Source organism: Octodon degus, unplaced genomic scaffold (genome assembly GCF_000260255.1).
Source record: "Octodon degus isolate 3935 unplaced genomic scaffold, OctDeg1.0 scaffold00123, whole genome shotgun sequence".
Lineage (NCBI taxonomy): Eukaryota > Metazoa > Chordata > Mammalia > Rodentia > Octodontidae > Octodon > Octodon degus.
This window is the reverse complement of record NW_004524699.1, coordinates 5680039-5688749: the sequence shown is the minus strand read 5'-3', so window position 1 is coordinate 5688749 and position 8711 is coordinate 5680039. Positions and strand designations below refer to the sequence as shown.

At 56.2% G+C, this 8711-nt stretch overlaps 1 protein-coding gene across 1 annotated transcript in view; it reads left to right on the top strand.

The window, feature by feature from the left end:
• Hmcn2 (hemicentin 2) overlaps positions 1-8711 on the top strand; it is a 128861-nt gene that overhangs the window by 25363 nt on the left and 94787 nt on the right. The window contains exons 5-10 of the mRNA XM_012516738.2: positions 635-806; positions 1048-1154; positions 2043-2163; positions 4474-4737; positions 7168-7312; positions 7767-7888. Of these exons, the coding sequence (XP_012372192.1) occupies positions 635-806; positions 1048-1154; positions 2043-2163; positions 4474-4737; positions 7168-7312; positions 7767-7888 (931 nt within the window). The remainder of the gene's footprint in view (positions 1-634; positions 807-1047; positions 1155-2042; positions 2164-4473; positions 4738-7167; positions 7313-7766; positions 7889-8711) is intronic.

The window sequence follows — 8711 nt, the reverse complement described above, 5'->3', positions numbered from 1 at the left end:
TTTTTTTTTTTTATGTATTTGGTACAAGGTCTTGCTAGGTAGCTCAGATTCGGAGTGATCGTCCTGTTTTCAGCCTCCCCGGTGCTGGGATTACAGGCATGCGCTGCTGGCACAGCATGCAGTACTGGGGATCCAACCCTGGTCCTGCACTTTCCCAAGCAGGCATTTGGTCCACTGAGCTGTCTTGCAGTCCCTGTTCTTCCAGCTTTAAACTACGAAGAAATATTTCTTAGCAATCCATTTTTTTTGGTTTATAGTCAAATAAACTAAGTACAAAAACCCTGCAATGTGAAATTTGATTGGAAATGTCCGTATAAACCAGAGAAATAGGTAAGTAAAAGTAGGGGAGGAAAGGAGGAGGAGGGACACGGAGCAGGGAGGGTGTCTGCAGAGCGCCGGGCTCTGCTTGCCCTCTGCCCTGCTGAGCCATTGATTCAGGCTGTGCCATTCAAGATGGAGAAGCCGAGAGGGTGAGAGTGTCCCAGGCAGGCACAAGTGAGTGGACATGAGCAAGCCGGACACCACATGTGCTGCCTGAAACCCACAAGGGCAGACGCGGCTTGCAGCTAGCTGGGGACCTGGCCTGGGTGGGTCAGACACGGCCAGACAGACACCAGGGCACCCATCCCTGCAGGTGCTGAAGTGGGTGGAGTCGGCGATCCAGGCCTCCAAGGTGCACCTGCTGTCCACAGACCACGAGGTGGGAGGGGAGCACACCTGGGGACTTCCTTTCGACGCCAGCCTCAAGGAGGTCACCATCTCCCTGAGTGGGCCGGGGCCTGAGATTGAAGTCCGGGATCCGCTGGGTATGTGCTGCCCCAGGGCTGGCCTTCTTGGTGGAAAACCTGGGATGGGACAGAGACATAGACTTGGGGGCAGGGGGCTCTGCGGATCCTGAGGTGGGGGACACAGGGAGCAGAGGGGTGCGGAATTGGATGAGGCAAGAATTAAAATAGGAGCCACCCTCTCAGCTGCTCCTGGGTACCCTGCGGCCAGTGGGGGAACCCCAGGGTGGAGTGGAACTGAGAAGGATTGGGGCTTCTGCAGGGCGGGTCCTCCAGCAGGATGAGGGTCTCAACGTGCTGCTCAGCATTCCCGACTCAGCCAAGGTGGTGGCCTTTAAGCCTGAGCACCCTGGACTGTGGTCCGTCAAGGTAGGGGCCCTGGTGGGGGTGGAGGTGGCTGACAGGGGGCCTGGGCGTGGGTGGGGCCCTTGGCATAGCGACAGGAGTCCAGGTCCAAGGACAGCAGAGTGGTTTTTTTTTTTTTTTTTTTTTTTTTTTTTTTTTTTTTTTTGGTGGAACCGGGGATTGAACTCAGGCCCTTGCACTTGCCAGGGAAGTGCTTATTCCACCGAGCCATCTCCCCGGCCCTGGCAGAGTGTTCTGCTTGCAGGGGAAGCAGAGTGGTTGATTTGGGAGCAATCAAGGACTTGGAGAAACCACTTCAGTGTCCTGAGGAGCTGTCCAAGATGGCTTGGGCTTGAATCTGAGGAGTGTGTAAAAAGTAGCCAGGGTGACTGTCGGGGGATGGCAGGGGACCTGCAGTGATGGCAGGAGGCTGGGAGCCGGGCCCGCAAGCTGCCTTGGCCCAGGAAAGCATCCTGCTAGAGTGGGCTGCTGCTGCTGGATGGCATGAGCACCTGCCAGCCGGGCATTCCCTGCACCCTGCTGGGTCTAGGACTGCGGTAGGTGGCAAAGGAAGGGTAGCAGTGCCCCCCCCCCCGTCTTCAGACCTTTGAGCATCTTTGAGCCCTGAACTCTAATGCTGTAAGGACTGTGAGGAGGGAGTCAGAGGCGCAGGGAAGACAGGGCCTGCTGACTCTGGAGGCAGGAGGGCTAAAAGGCAGGGGCTTTGAGAGAGAGAGCTTGGGGTGGTCAGCAGGCTTATGCTCCTGCACCGGGCAGGGACAGGTGAGCCCCCACAGCCCCAAAGGCAGGAGATCTGGAGCTGCTGTTGTGGGGCCAGTGGCCACCTTGGTGGCCTTGTGCTCCGGAGCTGGGTGCTGGAGGCTGACTCTCTGCTAACACACGGGCCTACAGGTCTATAGCAGCGGCCGCCACTCAGTGAGGATCACAGGCATCAGCGACATCAACTTCCGGGCAGGCTTCTCCACGCAGCCCTCTCTGGACCTCAACCACACCATCGAGTGGCCCTTAGAAGGTACGATGCCCCTAACTCTGCAGATGGTGTGATCGGCTTGGAGCCTGCGGAGTTGAGGCTTGTTGCTTCTCCCAGTCCACGTGATGTACCAGTAGGGAGCAAAATACAAATGATGTTTAAATCTTAAAGATTTATTACAGTAAAAGACACATGGCTATGGTTCCCCTTCAAATCCTTCCCCTCACACTGCACACACTGATGCTATCTTCCTTGTCACTTTCTGCAGCAGCTCTGGAGTCCTCTTTCTTGAGGGTCTGTGTGAGGTACAATAAAAAATTCAGTGAGTACTGCTGTCGGCGCCATCCTGTGGAGAGGCAGCTCCTGAAGGCGCAACACTGCGTCCTCATCCACCTTAGTCACCAGATCTAGCACCATGTGACCTCTGTCTCTTCCTCAAAGTCAAAATGACCATGAGGAGTGGGCATTTTAAGTCAATTCAGGCAGCGACAACAGCACAACTGAGACACCTGGCAAGGGAATTTCTAGAGCTGCTGTGGAAAGTGGCAAGGACGATGGCATCTGTGAGCTTGCAGTGAGAGGCAAGATTTGAGGGGGATCAATATAGCAATATGCCTTTTACTGTGATAACATTTTTACAAACTTAAACACATGCTATTTCTCAGTCACACCTTACAACCTGAGCGCCAAGCCAGCACCCTCCCCATCAGCCCCAGCCCAGGTGACGTGTGACGTTGACCTTCAGGGCGTCTTCTTGGCCACAGAGGCCTCCAGGACCCTTGTGTTAGCTCACAACCCCTGCAGCCTCCTAGGCTGTCCCATGAGCATGGTGCTTGCTCCATGACGGCACAGGGACCTGCAAGCCGATGGCTCCCTGTGAAGGGTACTGTGGCTTGCTCTGAAGGGCGAGTGTGCAGGGCAACAGCCGGATGCTCCCCAGGCAGGTGGACGCTGGCAAAGCTTCGGGGAACACTGAAGCTGGAGGCTAAGTTTTCAAATTGGAAGTCACCTCCAGGGACTGAGGAGACCTGTGAGCCCTGGGCAGCTCCTCCAGGGGAAGTCAGATCCTGCGCCATCAGGGTCTCAGGCTCCCTGAGCTCCAGAAAATGCCATCTATCTGGTGGCTGACTTACAGTTTAGAAAATGTGGTCCCTTGCCGTGGCCATTCAGAGGGTGGGGTCTGCTTAGAAGAGAAGCTGGGAGCGTCTGGGACCAGATTAGGCCACTCTGGATGCCTGAGACGTGACCCGAGAGTGTGTGCCGGCCCCTTGGGGTTTCCTTTCGTGCCTGGTGTCAGTCATTGTGGTCATCTCCTCTGCGTTTCCCTGCCAGCACCAGCAGGAACAGCCTTAGCTTGAAGTGAGCTGAGAGCCGTTGTGTGTTTGCCTTGCTAGTAGCAAGAAGTGGGGAAAGGGAGACTCCTCTAGAGCCAGGAGAGCAGGGAGGCTCTGAGTGCAGTGTGGATCGGGGTCTGAAAGCGAACCCACCCCTGGGCTGGCCTCCAGTAGGCGTGGGCGAAAGGCTATCCCCGTGGGGCCTGCTCGGGTTTCCTCTTTTGATCAAGATGGAGACAAAGACAGCTTTTAAAAGAAGAGAGACAGCAAGGCAGTTGCAAATGCTGAATGGTGATGGGACCTTGGCCTCATTACTGGGGACACTGGGGTCCGGAAAGGTCTGTGGCTAACAGGACAGTGGCTGTCTGGCCTCAGGGAGCAGCTGCCACAAGCCATTGGTTGACTTGCATGAGACAAGACCTGGGACACCATGCTAGCTCTTCAGAGGCAACGGGACTTCTAGTCCCTGACCCGCCCTGGGTCATCCGAGTCTCTGCAGAAGACGTAGGCATCGTGAGGGTGCTATGGCCCGCACCTGTCTACTGACGATTTTTGAGAGACAAAAACAACTGTGTGAAGAGGAGAGACTTGGCTCAAGTTCCAAATTATCTAAGGAAATGATGAAGCCCAAGTCCAGTTCTGTCTTTGGGGGAGCCGTCCCATTTTCATCAAGCTACAGAAAGAAGACAGAAAAAAGCTGAGCCAGGGTACAAGCTGGGGGCGGGGAGTCCTCCAGCTGGGCGTTCATCTGCTCCAAGTCCCTTCCGGAGGCCGGGCTGATGGCCGCTAATGCCAGGGGCTTTCCTGGTCCCCAGAGCCGGGTCTGCAGAGAGGGGTGTGACAGCTGCAGGAAGCCAGTGTCGCCAGGCACTGACGTTTCAGGACCACGGACAGCAGCATGCTCCCTGGATAGACTTCAGCCTCCAGCGCAAGTGGGATGGGAGTGGGTAGAGGTGGGGTGGGTCCCTGAGGTGTGGCCCAAGTCCAGCCCCTCGCTCTGTTCTCCCCTGCCCTGCAGGCGTCCCCATCTCGCTGGTGATCAACTCCACGGGCCTGCAGGCACCTGGCCATCTGGACTCCGTGGAGCTCACGCACAACTCAGGGCGTCCCCTCCTGACTCTGCCGGTGCAGCCCCTCTCCAATGAGTCCACGTCTCAGCTGTGGGCCGGGCCGCCCTTCCATGCCCCCAAAGAGCGCTTCTACCTCAAAGTGAAGGGCAAGGACCCCGAGGGAAATTCCCTCCTCCGTGTCTCCGGGGTTTCCTACAGTGGTGTGGCTCCAGGTAAGAGGTGGGCCTCTTTGTTCCCCAGGTCCCAGAGGCCCGTTTCTTCCTGGGTGTCTTTGCTGATTAAATTAGGTTAGGAAATGTTTGCTCATCGAGTTTCTCTGGGCAGTTATTCCCTGTCAGACATTATACTCAGATGCTCCACATGAGGCTCTCAGTTCAGAGGTTTAAAGGGTTCATCTGTGCATCCTCTATTCACCCATCAATTAGCCAGATATCCATCCATCCATCCATCCATCCATCCATCCATCCATCCATCTCCTACTCACTTACTTGTTTATGTATCTAACCATCCATCTATCCATCTATCCATTTACTCATCCACCCACCCACCCACCCATCCATCCATCCATCCATACATCCACCCACCCATATATCATTCATCTATCCATCTATCCATTATTTATCATCTGTCTATCTGTCTGTCTGTCTACCTATCTATCATTTATTTCTGGTAACTGTACAACTGTCCATCTGTTCACCTACCATCCACCCACCCATTCATCTGTCCATTTATCTATCCATCTATCCCATTCACCTATCCTTGTCCATCTGCCCACCCACCGTCTGCCCACCCATTCATCTGTCCATTTATTTATCCATCTATCCCATTCACCTACTCCTGTCCATCTGTCCACTTGCTCATCCACCCAGCCACTCCCTCATCTATGTCCCTCCACCCAACACTCATTTTCAGTGTCCACCATATGGTTCTGGGCACTGTACACATGGTAGGTGGCAGGGCAGATATGGGTCCTCAGGCTTCAGTAATCATAGTCATCGTCATGACCTGGAGCTTAGGGACACCTATTCTAGACATTGTGAGCACCTCCCTTGGGCCAGTCCTGGGCTAAACACCTGCAGGGTGCTGGCTTACTGCAGTTACTGCGTATCTTGTGGATGGGGGTCCCTTTTTATAGATGAGAGGACTGAGGCCAGCTCCCACTCATGACTGTGCCTGTCCTGTCCCTGCAGGGGCAGGCCGTTTTGTCATCTCACCTTTGGGCATGCTGTGCTGGTTCCCACAGCAGAGCCCCGCCTGGCTTCCCAACATGAGCAGGCAGCTCCCAGGGGGCAGAGTGGCCACCTTAGCTTTCTGGGTCTACTACTGGCCCTGCAGGGGCTATCTAGGCTCCCTGGCCTTCAGCCTCCTTACTGGGCTTCCCTGCCTTTCTCCTGCCCGCTTTCCCCTTGTCCTGGAGGTGGGTGCCGCTGCCCCCGGGAATTCCTTGGGCAGGGGTGGGGACTGGAGACCTTCTGGCTGTGCCCTTCCTGAGCATTGAGGAGAGGGCAGTTTCTCTCTCTGGGCTTTAGTGAAGACCCAGGAGTTTGGAGCTTAGCTTGGGTTGAGTTTCTGTCTTGGCTGGCAATGAGAAAAGGTAGAGTAAGCAGGATGTGGCCTTCCTCCTGGCCGTCCAGAGCTGGGGTGGAGGTCGCCTCAAACAGGGAGCCCTGTGTGCAAGAAGTGGAGTGAACCTGGGGTCCCAGGGCCTTATCAGCTGGTGAGAGGTTGTGGGGAGCGTAACGGCTGGAGGGGTGCTGGCCTGGGTGGGTGAGTGGCAGCTGCTGTGCCGTGGTTGAGGACGTGGCTGCAAGGTCCGACACCCCTGTCCCCTTGGAGGTGGCAGGCAGCCTGGAGCATGATGTCACCACAGCCGCCCTCCCCACCCCAGGCTCGGAGGAGGTCTGGTGTTGTCTCACCCCTGGAGCATCTCTGTCCCTGCTCTGCACTGGCGGACAGAAGGGTGCTGGAGTCTGCAGGGAATTGCTCAGACCTCCCCCACTGCTGAGGGGAGTTGGAGCCACCCAAAGCCCAGGCTCGGGAGGGGGTGGGGCTCCCAAGGGACCCATCATCAGCTGAGAGTCCCTTGAAGTCTTCCTTTTCATCTAATAATTTGTGTGAGTTTTGCCTTCCCAGCTCTTGCCAGCTGAGCTTATTTTGAAACAAGAAGATTTTTCCCACCACAGGCTTGGGGAAAACTGACCCTGCAGGCACAGAGGTGCTGGCTCTGCCCCATCTGCCCTCATGGGATCTGGGATCAGCCTGGGGGCAGGATTCACAGATGTCAGAACTGGTCCCAAAGATGGGGTGTGGATTGGTGAGGGCTGATGGTACATGCTTGTCACCCCAGCACCCGAGAGGCTGAGGCAGGAGGATCACCTCGAGTTCGTGGCTAGCCTAGGCTACATAGTGAGTACAAGGCCAGTCTGGACTACACAGGGAGACCCTGTTTCATAAAACAAAAGCAAAAACATCCTAAAGGCACTTGAGCTGTGACTGGCCGAACAGGGCCCGCATTTGGTGACTGCTGAGCCTCACCAGGCTGGGTCTCTAGCTCCTGATCTGGCCCTCGGCGTCTCTGTGCCTCTGTACATAGCTAGGGCGGGCTGGGGCTGGAGGGCTCTGAACCTGGTCCTCGTCTGCAGGTGCCCCCCTGGTTGGCATGCCCCCCAGGATCCACGGCTACCAGCAGCAGCCCTTGCTAGTCTCCTGCTCTGTGCACAGCGCCATCCCCTTCCGGCTGCAGCTTCACCGGGATGGGGTCCGGCTGGGCGAGGAGAGGCACTTCCTGTGAGTTACTGCACCATGGGGCTCAGGAGCCTGGAGAAGCTCAGGAGTGGGTGGCAGCAGAGGGACCAGGCTTAGTCCCTGTCTTTCTGGGCAGCCCAACCTGGGGATCTGCAGCGTGGCCAGGGGTGGAGGAGAGTGTGTCCCCAAAACCCCGACTCCTGCTGGGCCACTGACCCAGCCTTGTCAGCCTTCCTTATCTCCTGGAAAGCTCAACCCACGCATGCGGGGTCCTACTGAGGCAGGCAGCAAGGGCAGGCAGGAACTCCTCGATGGATGGGAGTGAGGGTCGGAGAGGGCAAGGGCCTCGGGCTCACACGGCATGTGGCGGAGTTTGTGTCCTTGGCTAGCTGCCTCTTCTGCTGGGTCTCAGGAGGGATTGGGGTCCCTGAGGACTGGGTGCAGCTGGGGTCCTGACTGGGGTTACTGGGATTGTGCCCCCTGCCATTCACATTAGGGAGTCGGGGAACAGCAGCTGGGAGATCCCACGGGCCTCCAAGGCTGAGGAGGGGATCTACGAGTGCACAGCAGTCAGCAGCACTGGGACCGGACGGGCCAGGGCGCAGATTGTCGTCACAGGTCTGTCCCGTGGACCCTCCGTATGCCCTGTTCACCCTCCGCCCTGGCACTTGCGTCTGCAGTTTCCTCCCCACGTGTCTCCATCCGGTAGCTGGGGACTGTCCCTTACCCAGAGCCACTGATCATGCTGCCACCTGCTTGTTGTCTCTGCTTGGGGCTGTGTCACCTAAGGGTGACCTGAGGGTCTCAGCTGGAGGAAGGTCAAGGGCTCCAGCCCAGGTCACTCTGGCTGGCATGGCTTCTACCCTGACTTCTTGGTCTGGACTTGGGGCCAGCTGCAGGTGGCTCCCGTGAGTCACTGTCCTCTTAGGGTCCCCACCCTGCAGGCAAAACTCTCTCAACCATTTCAAAATTAAATTGGCTTTTCTTTTTAGACTCTCAAAGCTAAATGGTCTTATAGAGAGACCAGATTTAGCAACTTTACATTCAAGTATAAAAAGTTATGCTGTTCTGGTTGGAAGATGGAAACCTCTAGACCAGCATGAAAGAAGACCAGACCCGCCCGGGGTCCCGCCTTCCAGCGTGCAACTTGCCTCTTTTCAGATTTTTCCCTGGGTGTGCATCCTAACAAAAATGCAATAGTATCCTAGGGGCATTCGGTGACCTGACTCTGCCGTGCAACAGCACAGCGGGGCAGTGCTTCCGGGTGAAACCAGGGAGTTTGGAAATGAAGATGGAGAGTTGGGCAATATGAGGAATCGGGGTGCCCATTGCTTGGATGTCAGCAGTCGCTAAATTGGGTCCTGTTTGTCATACCTCCTGTTTGCTAGGATATTTAGAACTCAGTAATAATCCTCCTACTGGCACATTTGTATCTCTACAA